The sequence below is a fragment of the Strongylocentrotus purpuratus genome, unplaced genomic scaffold (assembly GCF_000002235.5).
Source record: "Strongylocentrotus purpuratus isolate Spur 01 unplaced genomic scaffold, Spur_5.0 spur5_contig_855, whole genome shotgun sequence".
NCBI lineage: Eukaryota > Metazoa > Echinodermata > Echinoidea > Camarodonta > Strongylocentrotidae > Strongylocentrotus > Strongylocentrotus purpuratus.
In genome coordinates, this window is record NW_022145563.1 from 1,335 (window position 1) to 19,070 (window position 17,736).

Sequence of the window (17,736 nt, forward strand, 5' to 3'; positions counted from 1 at the left end):
ATCCTTGATAAAATAATAATATGTGGGTTTTTGTGTTGATGCTTTAGAAAAATAAATAAGGTGACGAGTCACGTTCACCAACCCTGTGCCTTTGAAATTACCTTCAAAGTAATCAAGTTCACTTGGCAAGACAAAAATATGCTCTAATAAAAGATAATAATAATAATATTGCACTCTAGTATAGCGCTCATCTATATAGCAAGGTGCTCCTGCATGTATGTTACCTGACCTTAACTAGGCTACATATTTTGGTACAACATAGTTTGAGTGTAGTAAATGTATGTTAAGGTCTTGCCAAAGCTAGACCTTAGTGAAGTGGCCGAGATTTGAACCACATACATGTACCTAATGATCGGTAGTCCAGCCACCTATCTACTAAACTAAAACACATCTACACATAGACTTAAATACTTGTATTAGATAGCTCAGAGAGTTGCTAAGGTGTGATTGGTCCACAGCATGTCAAGTGATATGGGGACTGCAATTTATTGTTAACAGTTCACGCCCGGTCATCTGGATGGTTATATTGACCAGCTGGTCAACGATAACAGTAGGAGCATACGCGCTTGAGCTAAGACAATGTATTCATGTATCAACAATATTCGTTAATAACAGCTAAGCACAGAGAAGAAAGGCGAAGACAATGGATATCTACTGTAGATCAGACTCTATTAAACTGTTCGTGTTCAGACTTTCATGTAAAAACCATGACTTGGTCTTAATCAAGGTTATCTAATATTATAATAGATATTTCCTGTTATGTATGTAATACATATTCTTTAGCCTACCTAAAGGAGTTTTATTTTCCCTCATGAAAATACAACTCCAGCGGCCAAAGAATGATATATAAACACCCTACCAGCCATATCTGTATAAAAATATTTACATAAAAACGTTAGTTTGTCACATATCTTAACAAGATTTTTCAGAACTAAATGAGGTAGTGATCGAGGTGAGGAAATGAGAGAAACAAAATGCACTAAGGTATAGAACACGTCTGGTCCATGCTTAATACTAGATCTGCATCTAGAATCTCCTCCGAGTCTGCAGCACCCATCATGGCCTCTATTTCTGTGCTGGACAGTGTTGTCTCCTCTACCATCCTCCCATTTCGTCCACATTCTGCTGCAACCCTTGCCAGCAGTCCTGAAAATATAATAGAGAAAAGAATATTTAATTTTGTTTGTCTGGTGAAGCTTGTGAAGAACCAAGTTATTAGACGCAACACTAGGTAAAGGGCTTTAACCACAGCAAACGAGCACCTAATTCCATACCAAATGCATTACATATTGTTCATTTTTGTATTTTACTTTGGTAAGTTCAATATGGAATGCTTTAGTAAAGTTCAGTCTGTCTTTGATTTTCAAAGCTGGTTTTCGAGTTAAATTTGCTCAACATCTCTTTATCAATACATTTCTACTTAAATGATAAACCCCCTTTTTTAAATTTTTGGTTGTCTTACTAAAATAATACTTTTACATTATCAATAAAAAAAAAAAAAAAAAAAAAAAGCATAAACCCTTACTGAATGGGGCTATTTTGAAATTTGTAAGACTGGAGGGGGGGGGGGGGCCTCAGAGCCTACCCCTTAAGTAACCAAATTTGGCACTGACGTTTCAATTTTCTTGTTAGAATTTTTAAAATCTGATTTTATTTCTCGAAAATGGTATACACATATGAGTTATAGTTTAAATAGACCAATCTGAATGTCTCAAATTGTAATATCTATGGTATTTTTTAATAGTGAATATGTGAGCCATTGTTTAAAAACAATATATCTAACGATCGGTTCTAATAACCACCGTTTTAATTTCTCTCCTGGTGAGAATATATATAAAAAATCTCTGTTTGTAACCTATCTAAAATGTTTCATTCCAAATTGTTTTTGGTTTCAGAGTTTTTGAGAAGATATAAAGCTCTCTATATCTCTCTTGACTTGGATTTTTTTTAAATTATATGCTCACAATGTCATCTCAAGTCTTTAAGCTTTTACACAGTTCATTTCTTCTCAAACAGTTTTTATATGCCTTTTTTTTGCATATTTTTCAATTCTTATGTATTTCAATGTTTTATGAACATTTTTTTTTTTTGCATTCTACTGGAAAACTGGAAGAAAAAAAAAAAAAAAAAAAAAAAAAAAATCGGCTCGACCTTTTATCATGAAAGGTCTGATTTTCAACACCTCAGTGTCATAAGATTTATAACACTTGAAAAAAAATCATGAAGCGCTAGCTATTGCTGAAAATGCAATGGGTTTGACAACAAAATTTGTCTGGGGGGGGGGGGGCGCCATCTGAGACCTTTCCGGTAAAGTTAGGGTTAACACAAATTTCCGACAAGGCACAGGGTTGCTTATTGATATTGACCATGATTTTGCACGACCCCAAGTCTCGTGACTAAAATCTTTGTTGTGCAACACTGGGCAACTTTGATGCTATTAATGTCAGTTATTATGCGTCTAGAATTTATGGATAGTGAAAAATAGGTAAATATACTTGAATTGAAAAAAGCCAATTTGAATTTACACAATTTGGACGTTATTTCACAACTTTCCTTTCCTTACATTTTATTTTATTTTTGTATTCATGTTGCTTTATTGGTATCTCTATATATTTAATCTACCCATTTATTCTAAAACTGTATCATAATTTAATTGGATCTGTATATAGATAAAATGTCTTACCGTCTCCAACGTCAAGAACCACTTCATCAATAGAAGTGAAATGCTCCACTGCATATTTGTAGAAGTCTGATCTTGATGGCATGTAGAGTTGGCTAGTGCCAGCACCCCTCCTCCTAGACTCGACAATACCATACTGCATACAGACATTATGGTTGACATCTGTTGATAAAATATATGCACATTTTATATGGCTACTTAGAACAGTATGAATAAGCCTTAATTTCCTATAGAAGTAAAACGAATATACATACATGTGATTTTTCACATGAGGCACAATTTCTTTTCAAACAGATACAATGTGATTTTTTGAGTTCTGAATGCACCTTTTTCTTTAGGAATAAAAACCCAGACATTAGAAATGCATTTGTTTCACAATTACTCCGCAGTTGTCTAATTAATATAATTAGCTTGCTTTGGAGGTAATGTGTTTGAGATCACATGGCAAGCATCTTATCTTCATTTGTTCAGCATTAGTCAGCTATTATATGTTTTTTTTTTCCCCCAAAAGCATTCAGTAATCATTATTTTTTGAAGTTTTGAAACATTCATTGTAAATGTCATTGGATTCTGTCAGAAGTTAATTTCTGTCATTACCAGAACTCAAGATTATATTTAAAATCCAAGTGATATAAACAAAAATTTATATGAATGTTGAGCTTCATAGGAGGATTTCTTAAGAAAGAATTTTCATTCAGATCGAGCAGCCAATCTAACACACTGGAAGTTATACGGTAACATTCTTTCTTAATAATTTATATTTTTTTAACACACACTGCAGCTATCTCATTATTACACAACCACAAAAACGTTTGTTATGTTGCTTTGAATACCGAAATAACAGTCAGCTTCATAAGATATTTAATAAAAGACATGGAACATGCATATAGTTACCTTGAATATCTCCTACTGGGGACTGGACAATATGCAATATATGCACATCGTGTCGGGTATGTTGGCTGACCACTTTGGATATCGCTGTGATGTCCTTTGTCAGGAAGATTCTGGTAGTAGCCGATGGTGTTGAGGATAACTGGATATCCTGTAATATCAGAAATTCAAATAAAAGGAAAGAACATACAAATTAACTATAATTCTAATATGTTGAGCCCAGATAATATACACAATGCAAAGTTCTGGAAACTGTTTTTTTTTATTTATACCCTTTTCATAATTATCTGCAGCTTAACATTTGCTATGTTGAATCAAAATAGAAAAATCAAATTTGAAAATAGGATGAAATAGCATGTGGGTGCACTTTTCCATGCCAGTCGTCTGGGCGAAAGTGCCATTGTACGTAATATATGACTTGTGGGAAAATTGCAATTTCTATGCCATGAATATAATTGTTTGTTTTTTTGTTATCAATGACAAATTACCAATGATTTTTCATCAGCATAAGATCATTCTCCATGTAAATCCCTTAACCTTGAGTTCCTTATAGATTACAATATTACAACTTTGAGATATTTTAAACTCACAATTTTGAGATTTGTTTTATGTGAAATTCAGTTTACCTCTTTCAATTACCAAGTGCCTACAAATAAGTGCTTTGGAACCTTAAGAATATGGGACAATACCTCTTCTAGTTCTTGTATCATAAGGGCTGGGATGTCGTCTGCATTCATGTCCATGTCTCTCTTGGCCCTGCTGATGTGCTCCAGGAAGACCTCTGGGATGTTACCTTTTGTATACTTTTTACCTGAAAAAAAATACATATACATTGATCATAGAGCTCCGGAGTCAATTTGACCCCCCCCCCCTCCCCCCACAATATCTTGGCCACAGAAGGTCTGATTGATGGGAAATTTTGCATGGACAGCAATGCACATGCAAAGAAATGTTGCTTTGATGTTTGTTTTTTACAAAAATCACTCATTTATTACTTTATTATAATTCATGCAAATTAAATTCCTATTTTAACACATTCAATATATATCATTAAACAAGGCAAACGCCAAGCGTTGTCTTGCCTGCATCTTAGGCCCTATAAGCAGATCAGGAGGTGAATTTTGGGTTCTGGTAGTTTACTCTTTAGCAATAATGGAATCCCAAGGAAAGTCTGTTTTCCTTTTGACCTGTTGCCTTTGACCCACATTTGAACTTGACATGTTTTATAGAACAATTTAGAAAAGGCAGTATTTTGTACACAAACGTACTATGCAAAATGTCAATTGTGGCTAGACGTGTGGTTAAGTAATGTTGCATAACCTCTAGCATGGACTGTCCCAATTTTGGGGCAAATTTGGTCTCAAAAGTTGCGAGACAATAAAGTCATTGAAAGGCAGGTTGTGATTTGTAGCGGTTACGTGGCAGTCCTGGATTGTGTACGGGGGAGGCAGGGGCCAAATTGACCCCCCCCCCCCCCCCAGTCAGAATAGTCAACCCTACTAGTTCATCTAAACTTTAAAATTTGGATTGATGGAGATACAGGATAGCAATTATTGTATATCTTGCTGGGGCTCAATATTCTCTTCAATAGACATTATACGAAGCCATGATTTGTGCATACCAACATAGGGTTCCAGGGCTGCTTCTGAAGTGAAGGTTGGGTATCTTTCTATCGCCTCTTCCCACGTCTTAGCCCCAACTCCCTTAGCAAACACGCTCTTCAGACTCTTCATTGCCTTCAGTTCATCGGCATCCGCCTTCATCTTTTTAACATTCAAAGACAAGGTCGCCTCCAGAAGAAGTGAATATCGCTCCTCTTCTGAGAGTCCTTGTAGCTTCATGAAACACTATAAAATAAGACAAATGAAAATAATAAGAGTAGTTATTAGTGCACGTGAAGTATTGTTGCTCACTGTCAGAAGACAAATTTTATTGCATATATATGAACTATCAACTTTTTCAATCAAAGTCAATTCTTCTGCAAAGAATCCCCAATTCATCTATTGTTTGATTTGAATATGTAAAAAACTATTGCTTTAACCCTATTCTCACTTTGAGTGCAAGCTTAATGCGAAATATTGCAAGGACGTCAATACAGATTTGTTTTTATCACAAATTTGTTACTTTATTATAATTTATGCAAATTAGATACCTATTTTAACATATTCATTAATATTTCATTAAGTTATGAAGCTCAATCTCTTTTTTAAAGTTGCTGAATAGCATAGGCAACAATACTGAAATAATAAATAATGAAATTTCCGATCAATTCTTTTGTATTCTATTGTTTCATAAACTACTTATGTATCTATTGTTTTCATTTATATATGTGATTTTTTTCATGTTTCAAAAGTGTATCTTGAAAAGTTTCAAGACAAGTATGGTCAGGCAAAAAGACTAGAAGGCACAATTAACAGTGTTGTAAAGCAATTTAGGAAAAGCAGTATTTTGTACACGAACGTACCTATGCAAAAAGTTGATTTTATTGTTAATTTTTAGAACTCGGTCTCAAAAGTTGCGAGACAAACAAAAAAGTCAGAAAAAGTCACCGGAAGCCGTGTCGCTATTTGCAGCCATTGCGCATCAGTCACAGATTTTGAACAGGAAATTGAACCCCCCCCCCCCCCCCCCCCCCTCCTCAGAATAGGGTATCCGCCAATGGTGGCGCTATATTACTTTATTTACTTTGGTTGTGATGATTTGATAAACTCCTTATAGCGGCTGAATAAACCACAATTCTCATTTGCACAGAAAACATGTGGTATGTGTGACATCCAGTCCAGCTCAATTTTTGTATTTTTCATATAGCTCATTACTCAGCAATATACATTTTCTACCAAAAAGTTTTTGAACATTCGCAAGTCAAGTTTTGTTCGATTCTATGAAGAAAAAAAATGCTTTCCTTCATTACTCAAGATGATATTTAAATGTGTAAAAAAAAAAAAAAAAAATTTAAAGCTTACTTACACATTGTTTCAAATCCTTTCCAGTAGATTCTCTAGTTGCATCGAAAAGGAGAGTGGCTTTCCTGTAGCATCTGTTTGAATAACTAGCCAACTGGAAAGTTGGCTCGAGAGCCCTCAGTGCCTGTAAATTACAACAAAAAAAGAAATGGATAATATATGCTCTCATAACCAGTTTGATTCTGAACATTCCAATTCATTCACTGCAATCACCATTGCATTACATAATTCACCATATTGTAATATGACCCCTCAAGTTAAAATATAAGAAATGTTAGAACTTTTTGGCTAAAATTTATGTTTCCAACAGTCACTCTTGAAAGCTCGATCATCTCAAATCAATCATTGATTAAACTCCATTTTGTCATGTACATGTAAGTTGGCTGAATATAACAATAACCTTTTTATTGGGGGGTTGGGTGATGTTCATGAGTTTTTATGCTGAACATAAATCTAATTTAATGTCCGATTCATCGTTTCATTAAAAAAAAAACCTACTTCGCTACAAGTAAAAATAGAACATTGAATGAATTCAGCATTTTATCTAGATGAAAATGTCAGATGAAAATGTCAGCTCTAGTGTTTAGACTTACATTGAAGGAGCCATTTTTCCCAAGGGCTAGGGAACACTTGCGTCTTGTCGAGGCAGTCATAGTGCAGGGCTCATCCTCCACATCAAGGTTGTTGTCATCGTATAGAATTGACCTGCAGACAGCAACCTCCTCCTGCAAGCACGGCTTGTCTACAGCAGGTTGCCCACACCTATGCAGTGATGCCACTCTCAATGCCTCAACCTTGTCCAGGTTTTGGTACACCCTGCAGCGCCATCCACGAGATAGATGTTCATATCTAAAGCAATCAGAAAAAGTATATTGGTTATAGGATATTGAGATGGGTAGGATATAGAAACATGGTGTATATATGTATCATGCAGAATAAAATATTGGAAAAAAGCTTACACGGTATACCTTTCCATGCAGTCACACACTTTTTAAGAAAACAAATATGAACATGGTACACAAGGGAAATATTCTATGGGATTTTATTTGAGTCAGGGATCTAAAAATATTTTGTATTGTCCTTAATATACCCTTCATTGTATAACTATAAATGGAACACCTCTCTATTACCATTTTTCTTCCCAAATGGTACATTGACTACCTGGGTAGCATTTCTTTTATGTTACATGCTTCCACTACATATTTGTGGACTGCATAATAAATGGAGAAAAAAAAAGACAAGTGATAAATGAATATGTTCTGTACATATAATATCGGTAAGTACATCACATAATCCCTTTAAAAATTTAACCTTTGTCTCATACACTGTAACTACAAAAGAAACAAAAATACATTAAAAAGCAATTGCAAAAACGGGTAACTTTTATAGAATAAAATACCTTTCATCGTCAACAAGATCCTTAGCTGCAAGAGCATAGCACACCCCTCCTAGGAGCTGGTAAGCTGTTCCAGAAGGGCCATCTACTGCGAGGACTGGAAGGACATGGGAGCTCTGGAAGTGGGTTGCTGCCTTCATCACGAACTGTTTGGCCTCCATCACTTCCTTCCTGGTACGTGGTCTCTGGAGATCCTTCTCGGGCTCCACAAGTTTTTTGAGGGAGATTTCAGAAATGCCTACATGTAAAGAAATAAAATTTCAGGTCAATGACACATTTTCAAAGATTGTGACATTTAAATCTTTAATGTTTATAAATAATATCCCCTGTGCAGAGAACAATCTACATTTTGAAAATGACACCAGGGGCCCGTTGCATAAAGACTTACTATTATGGTAACTTCCATGGTAAACCATGCCTCAGCAGCCAATCGAAATCAAGGTTTCTATGGTAGTTACCATAATAGTAAGTCTTTATGCAACGGGCCCTGATACATATTATTAGTAACTGGATCAAAACACACAGAGGCTCATCAGGGAAATTTTGTCCTAGAGCTATACAAAAAATATTCCTATAGCCCTTTTCAATTCAATCTCATTTTGCCTTATGTGGAAAATGCAACATATGAACATTGTTTTGGGGAATTGGCAATTAATCATTTTTCAACTTTATTTTGGTTTTAATCAGCAGTTGGCCATTTTACCTTCCCTGTGGCTATTGCAGAGGGGCATTAATAATCAATTTGGCCCCAAACATGTACTTCATAAACAATAAGAAAAAGGAGATTGTAGTTTTGATGAAAAAAATGGAAATATTTGTGGTATTTGTATAGGAGTCCATTTAAAAATTGTTTGAAGTTATACAAAATCAAATAATAAAAGTGGAATGTCCCAATTTTATCAGGCTTTCAGTGCTGTTATATTGATAAACTATTTTGTACACATTCTCTCCATGATATTTGCATTTCTCTTTGATTTAAAAACTGCCAATCAATAACATCACATTTAAACTTAGTGATATCATGTAGAGAGAAATGTTGTACGTCTGGAATTATTAGTGAAATGAATTTTGTAAAAGAATGGAACACAAACTAACCTTGACATTTTTGTTCAATTGCTGCATCTGAATTCTCCGCCGAATGTTCAGAAGTCTTGTTTCGTCTCTTACGTTCTGGTGGAGTTCCGTCGCTGCTAGATCCAGAACTGCTACGTTTTTGCCTCGATTGTGTGTAAGATTGAGAAGGAAGGAGTTCTTCCTCTGATGACGGAAATGAATAGATCATGTCGTCATTAACGATCGCCATCACTGACAAAACATCGGTCAGGCTGTTCTCCGTTTTTTTCAAAGTCTTTGCCATGTTTGTGACACTCATTTGGCAAAACTTTGCCTGTGTAGAAAGACCATTACTAAAACAGACCTGGGAAGAAAGTAAATCGGACAAATACAGGCATTAATATAAGCTGCTTAATGAAATTATATTCATTTTGCTTTGACAACCTCACACAAAGATTATAAGGGATACAGTTGAATGTTCTACATGTTTGCCTAGAACTAGAAATATCACCGAAAGTGATTAATACTCACTCCCCATGTGTGTGCACGAAAAATGAAGAAGTGGTTTGATATATACAAGATTTTACAGATTTATTGCAATAATAGACCATTACCATGGCAACACACTTTCCGACACATTAAAAAATGTGTCTTGCACATAATCAACTCAAGACCAATATTTGTGCGAAATTTAATGAGCATTGCTCGAAAAATGAAGAAGTGGTTTGATCTGCAAGATTTTACAGATTTATTGCAATAACAGACCATTACCAATGCAACGCACTTTCCGACACATTAAAAAAAATGTCTTGTACATAATCAACTGGAGACCAATATGTGTGCCGAGTTTCATGAGCATTGCTCAAAAAAATGAGGAAGTATACATGTATATAGTTCGATCCACGAGATTTTCCCCCGATATATTACAATAATATGCCGTTCCCATGGCAACGCAGTATCCAACACAGTAAAAAAGTATGTCTTGCACATCTCCATCCTAAGACCAATATGTGTGCCAAGTTTCATGATCATTGCTCAAAAAATGAGGAAGTAGTTCGATCCACAAGATTTGCAACAGACTGACCGACTGACCGCCCGACAACCCGACCGTACGCCAATTCCTATGTACATGTATACCCCCTTCAAACTTCTTTTGGCGGGGGAACATGCAAAAAAAGATCCCTTTTTCCTTGAATGCCAATTTTTACTCATATTTCTTTGTTGTACATGTACATGTAGCTAGGGTAGATATGTTTTGCATAATATACAAATTACAATTCCCCTTGAGAAATCAAGAGTGAAGTTGTAGTCTGCCTGATGATCGTGTCATGTAACATACAACAAATGTGCATGCACAGGACATTCAGAAACTTTTAGTAAGTCGATTTCCTCCGAAATGTACAAACAGTACAGACTATATACCTCTATGTTTAGAGAAACAACCTATATTTTGCACTCTCATTAATTAGATGAATTTTCATTAATACAATTGCGATACAAGTATGGGATGTATAACTTTCAACAGTTTGCACTGCGGTAGAGTTTAGATTCTGCCCTCGTTATAAAGGAGAATAAACTCCTCAGAGACAATTGAATTGTAAGAATGCAGAAAAATTAAAGTAACATAAATGTCAGTGAAATTAAGTTGAAGCAAAAACAGTCAATTAATGAGTAAAGACGTGAATTTAAAAAAAAGTTATGATTACTAATGTTTAATATGGAGATCATACATGAAAAACTTTCCAATTTCTTTTGCAGATATTGCACTAAAATCACCTCTTTTATAGGAGGACTTGGACAAAAATTCTGTTCTATGAATTGACTGAGGAAAAAAATGAAATTCACATATTTTTGTACATGTGGGAGAGTTCTCCTTGTATGACATCACAAAAAGTGACTGCGTTGCCAATATGAGATATTCCATGTCATCAGTGATTGAAACTTTTAATGGTGCACCATCCTCTCAGGTTGGCTAGCACTAGGTGGGTAGTCCAGTAATATGGCATAAAGCTAGTCTTGATACCTTTACAATACATTGTACATTTCAGTATAAATTATACCTGTATAATTGGATTTATAATGGAAAACAGGAATGTATGGAAGGGCATTGTACTAATTTGTTACAAGTTTGGTAACATATTTGTGGTATGAATGTCATAAAGAATAGAGGAAAAATTTGTAATCATTTAAGTGTGCATATATTATAAGACTACATTATCAGGATGCTGCATTCTAGGTTAGGAGCCTGGACAGTTCGAGTACCACCGGTACGATTTCAGGACTCAATTATGTATACAGTTCTGTTTCTGTCCCGTTTAAAGCCAGTATAACCTATAGCACCCTTGTAAGGACCATCTGCATAAGTAAGTCGTGAACTATTATATAAATAGTGTATACTCTATCATACAATAATGAATTATATGTCCGACTAAATTACTAAATTATCCTGAGTCAAAATAAACCTGCACGAGGGATAATTTAGTATTTGGAGTTCATAGTCCAGTATTTATAGTGTACATGATAGAACATTCACTATTTATTATAGTAAATAGACTCCTAAATACAAACCCCCCTCCCATTCATGAATTTCAGATTTCTCCAAAAAGGGAATTAAAAAAACATTCTTTAGAGAATTCTAGATGTGTTTGTTTTTTTTTGTTTTTTGAGAATCCTGAAATTCTGAAGAAAATTTTTTTGGAGACTTTTTTATTTTGTTTGGTTTTTGTTGAGAATTCAGAATACTTTCTTTCTTTCAAGAATTCATAAACTTTCATAATACAATATGCTGATTTACAGAAATACATTGTCAATCGCTATGTCAAAAGGTATAAGACTAACTTTGAATGTCGCCCAGTACATAGTCTAGCTAGGTTAATCCTCTTTTAAATATCTCTTTAAAAATCTAATCTAATCTAAGATGGTTAATGTCAGCTTAAAGCTTAAAGGGAAATTGAATCTTTCATAGAAATTTGGTTTGGATGAATGTAGAAAAATCAAACAAATATGAGTTTTTAAAAGTATATACAAGTATGGAGACCCTCCCATTGGCAATGTGACCATGTATGTATGACTTAGTGGGGAAACTTTCAGTTTGTTAGGTATACTTTCCTACATGTAAGTTCCATGTTTAACCAACATTGGCCATTTAGAAAAAAAAGTACTTTGTATAAAAACACTCTCTGCACATCACATCAGAACAAAAAATACAACACAAGGACAACGCAAAGCGTAGCAAGCCCTCGCTGGAAACAAACGGCATAATACATCAGAACAAGTTACATGTACGTCCATTAGACGGAATTAAGTTACTGACATCTGGGGATTGAATGAAAAGAAAGTTTACTACTTTACGGAATAACCCAAGACATTTGACCTTTGACCTAATGTACATTATTCCAAAATCAAATTTAGGCTGTATTTGATACCATGCATGTACCTTCATATCAAATTTCATGAAAATCTGTCAAACATTTTAAATTATCAAACGGAAACCAGTACGTGTTCACAAGATTTGTTACAGGCGGACGGAAGGACGGACAGTAGCGTTACTATTTTCCCCTCAGATTTCCTCCGCAAGGGGATTATCTGACAAACATTACTAAAGTTATCGAATGGCAGGGGCCGCGGAGCCGCGGGGATTAAGGGGGGCTGCAGCCCCCCACTTTTTTCAGTAGACGTGTACAAAAACGCGAAAATGACTATAAGATTGTGCTTTTTTGCATGATCCGCCCCCCCCCCCCCACTTTCAAAAAACGCTCCGCGGCCCCTGAATGGAAACCGCATATTCAGATGCATAGTAAGCTATTTTGCATATTTAATGAGCTATGACCTTTGACTTAAATACTCTGAAATCAAACTTAATAGGCTGTATGTTTATACAATATGTACAGTACCTTCATACCATATTTTATAAAAATCCATTAAAGGGGAAGTCCACCCTGAACTTAAGTTGTTTTTAATAAAAGCAGAACAGTGAGAGAAACATATCAGTGAAGGTTTGACGAAAATCCGACAAAGGATACAAAAGTTATGAATTTTTAAAGTTTTCATTTTGTGACGACGTCACATGCGAGCTGCTCTCCTATACGTTGTGTACTGTAAATTCCATAAATTGCCATTTTCTCAGAAAATAATAATTATTTTACCTGTGCATTCGATATATTATCAGACACATGCTTTTATACACGCCTCTATGAAATAGATCCATTCCTTCATCAAGAACCATGAAAAGGGGGCAATTTATGGAAATTACAGTACACAACATATGGAAGAGCAGCTCGGAAGTGACGTCACAAAATTAAAAATTTAAAATTCATAACTTCGTTATCCTTTGATGGATTTTCGTCAAACCTTCAATGATATGTTTCTCTCATTCTTCTGCTTTTATTAAACCCAACTTAATTTCAGGGTGGACTTCCCCTTTAAACATCGAACGGAAACCACACTTTCGCATATTTAAAGACTTATGACCTTTGACCTACATACTCCAAAATCAGACTCAGGCTGTATTTTGATCCATGTACCTTCATACCAAATTTCATTAAAATAAGTCAAACATTACCGGTACTTAAGCTATCGAACGGAAACTACATTTTAACATATTTAAAGACTTATGACCTTTGACATATATACTCCGAAATCAAACTCGGGCTGAATTTTGATTCCATGACGTCATACCAAAATTCATTAAAATCCATTGAACTTTACTAAAGTTAACGAACTGAAGCCATAATTTGCTATTTTCGCATATTTAATGAGCTATGACCTTTGACCTACATACTCTAAAATCGACCTTAGGCTGTACTTTATACCATGCATGCACCTTCAAATCAAATTTTATTAAACTCTGCAAAACACATCTACAGTTATCAAAAGAAAACCATTTGTTATGGAAGCACGGAAGTAAGGATGGACGGCAGCTTTACTATATCCCCTCTGACTTCATCCGCGAGGGGATAATAAAGTCTTCCACTATGTGTCAGGTATGTTTTAGCTATGTGACTCGACTGGACACACAAAATATGGGTAAACTAATTGAAGTTAGAGAAACCAATCAGTGAAGGTTTTGAATGAGTCAGAAATATTCAACAGGAAAGTCTACACAAATAATATATATTGATTTTTATGAATAAGCAGAAAAATCAGGTTGACAGCTTGATGATAGTTATCTGACAAAATCTGAAAACGGATTATAAGCAATGTTATACAAATTTTAATTTCCAATCAAACAAAAATCTACAACTCTGTGACGGACATGTAACTTAAAATTCTTATCACATTTTTGTAGACGTTTCCATGGTAGTTGATAAAGTAAAAAATCTAAAAGTGTGTGAAAACATATGGCACAGGCATGAATAAATTGTGTTCAAGAAATTATGAATTCATTCAATTTTAGCACACAATAAAAGTTCATCGCAGAGTTTTAATTTGGGTTTAAAAAAAACTTTGTAATAAATCCTTTATCAAATATTCACCAAACTTTTACTGATAATTACTAGATCTAGCTAGCTTGGGTCGGCTCCCAAGACGAAAATCCAATTGGATATCTCTCTGCACACCTGGATCTGTGCGATTGTTAATTAAAGAACCAAACATGAACTCAATCACTTTTCTAGCAATATTTTGAATTACATCCTGGGATACAAAAAGCTTTGAAGATATTTTGATTAAAAATTATATTGAAGGAAATTAATTTTTCCTGGCTCATTATATAATTTCATATGTTATGCAGATGCAGAGAGTTTGAAACCCTATATTAGTTTACCCAGATCTACATGTATTCATAGATCCATTTTTGCATATGGCATGTAAGTTTTTGCTGTGATTAGATGAAATAAAATTCATCGTTTTTGTAAATATTTTTTGTGTACATGTGTAACAGGGATATAATTGGTTACATTTATACTGGTCACAAGAAATAATTTGGTGGAGGCTAGGCTTCAAGACTTGGTCGCTAGTAGACAGTCAGCCGAACTGTCTCATGACCTGAACCAAGTCTGAATTTGATGTGATTTCAGTTTAAATAGAGACCTCTACCTAGATTTATAGTTGAGATCTCAATCACGATGGAGTAATAATTAATGGTTTAATGCTCTGTCAAACTCATTTCACATAGACTCTATTTGACCTCAACCAGAATATTTCTTTACATAGTGACAACTAGTGTCTTTGAACAACAAAATAGCAGACACAACTTACTTACTACTGACGTTAAGTTTTAATTGGCTTAGTCTAGATCTAATCTACTTAACTTAGACACTATAAATAATATATATTCTAAGTAAGCCCGGGTCACATGCAACCAGCTCAACCAAACCAGTCCCAGCAAGCTACTATAGACTCTACTAGTACTAGTAGTACGACTATAGTGCTAGAATAGATAAGTGATATACATAAAAAAATAGGTCTAACACTAGTTTGTTAAACCGAACTTAGAGATCTGAGATAAATAGATAACTGAACTGACAGTTAACTGTTGTTGAGTTAAAGTTAGATCTTAATCCCTACGTTGAAAGTCTACGTTGCACTTGCACTTGCAGGCAGTGCTGCACACCATTTGAAATGATTTCATTTGCACTTGTCCAACAGTTAGAATGTCTATCAATCATGTCTTGACTTGCATTGTTGCAAGGTTGCATTTTTTTAAAGAGTAACCATGTCAGAAACACGAACTGCAGATTATTCTAGTAGGTTATGTAAGTTTCTCACCTGTATGCTGTCTTCAGTAGATGAAGTGTTAGCGACGCAAATCATGCTGATGACGTCGGGAAACTCGACATTCCTGTTTCGGCTGAATGCCCTCCGTCCATTCACTATCAGGAACAACTGGTTCTGCTTTCGCTCAAGCCACCACATGTTGAACTAATATAGTCTGGATCAAGGCACTTTTAACGAATCGACGATATCGATGACTTTTTCGAGCAAAATAGATGCTTACTAAACTAAAATGCCAACTAACTATATAATAGAGGAATGTTTGAGTATCTATACAAGTCGTCAAGGCAAGCTTAAACTGACAGAAAGCGAAGTGAATACTCTAGACTATTAGAGAGATTAGTAATGCTTTAAACACGACGGGGCGAATGCAGACTATTCATATGCAAATGAGTCTACACTATACCAATATAAGCCCTCGATCTATCACTTGTTATGCAAATTTTCGCACGCGACCATTGCCGATTGGTGTTTCGTTGTGAATGGGGGACAGGAAGTGTACCCCTTTGTTTATTTTGTTATGTAAAATAGAAGAGCTCAGTATCATCATCTAATTTCTTGAAGGCAAGCATGTAATCCCCAGGCACGCAGTGAACTTATTGTTGTTTTGTGATGGGGGGGGGGGGGGGGGGGGGGGGGGGGGGGTTACTAGTTTGTCAAATAAATTGTAACTATAGCTGTGATATGCCAGTGCATAGCTTAATCAAATCGTTCATTGTAAACAGCATGTCATTTTTATTTTCAATTTTCAATGTAGTTTCAAAGCAAATTGGAAACATTTCGGCGATCCCTCATTTTCTTTTAAAGTTGACTCATAATACCATGGAGGACTAAGAGCTAGGAAGATAATTATGTTATGCCTTCATGACTGCATATTTTTCTCGCTTAGTTTTAGACAATTGCAGGCAGCAACCAAACAAGAAAGAAATTAATTTAATGATTTAGTTATTTGGCGCCCCATTTATAAATCATATCATATTTGACTCACTTTGGATGACTGGGCCGAGGTTTATTTATTACCCCAAAAGTATATGCGCCTAATCTTAGTCTCACATAGTGAGACATTTCTAAAAAGAAGAAGAAGAAAAAAAGAAGGAGAAGAAGAAGGAGAGGAAAAAGAAGAATTAAGAAGAAAAAGTTCAGAATTACAGAAGAAAACGGCGAAAGTCACACTCAAGTGACTGCGAGCAAGACTAGCTCTCTCAAACTGTTAAACAACCATTTCGGTTTTATGAATGGGGTGACAGAGCGTGGTCCAAGTACCCCTTTGTTTGTTACGTAACATAGGAGAGCCCAGAAAACATAATCCTAGACTTGTTGTTGAAGTTGTTTTTGTAATGACTTCATGTGTCAAGTTTAACTTATAATTGTAACAATGTGTCACAATCCTCTGGTTATCATTATTATCTATTATTCTACTTCTACTCCGATCCTAAACTAAAACCGTACGTGATTTACAACTATTCATATTACTACTGTCAGGCGGCGGGGGGGGGGGGGGGGGGGGGGGGCATAAACCCAAATTTAATTTATAAAGTGCCCCAAAACGGGTACGAACAGGATTCCCCCCCCCCCCCTCGAGAACAAACACACACCATCAAGGCGGAGTAACAGAGGCTGATTTCAAAGCAAAAATCATAATTTAAAAACTTTGTTGGCCGTTGATCCCTCATTTTAAAAGAACAGCGGTGGATCCAGGATTTGGAAATAGAGGGGGTGCAGACGGCAAATTTGAATAAAGAGGGGGCGCAGAAGGAAATTTTCTTAGTATGTTCAATGTGTGATTCTCAACAACAAGAAAGAAAGGAGGGGCTTGCGCCCTCTTGCGCCCCCTGCATGGATTCGTCACTGTAAGAATAGGTCTAAGCAACAACAAACATGTTAGTTAAACCTTCACTTCCAACACTTTTTATAATTTAATTTTGGAGCCCATTCGTTAAATTCATTTTCTTATAATCTCCTTTAAATCTGCCCCTGATATATTTGAATGCATAATGCGGGCTTCATTTTTTTTCCCCTGAAGACCTAAAATTTGACCC

The 17,736-nt window shown here is 35.4% G+C and overlaps 1 protein-coding gene across 1 annotated transcript; it reads right to left on the reverse strand.

The window, feature by feature from the left end:
- Positions 1-842: 842 nt before the first annotated feature.
- Positions 843-16,773, reverse strand: LOC115928639. The gene is made up of 10 exons (XM_030996191.1): positions 15,692-16,773; positions 9,026-9,347; positions 7,934-8,168; positions 7,128-7,383; positions 6,539-6,658; positions 5,193-5,418; positions 4,261-4,382; positions 3,575-3,722; positions 2,684-2,842; positions 843-1,146 (listed from the first exon to the last, which is right to left on the reverse strand). Exons 1-10 carry the CDS (start codon positions 15,836-15,838, stop codon positions 980-982), a joined length of 1,902 nt encoding a protein of 633 aa, XP_030852051.1. The 5' UTR covers positions 15,839-16,773; the 3' UTR covers positions 843-979.
- Positions 16,774-17,736: the final 963 nt, after the last annotated feature.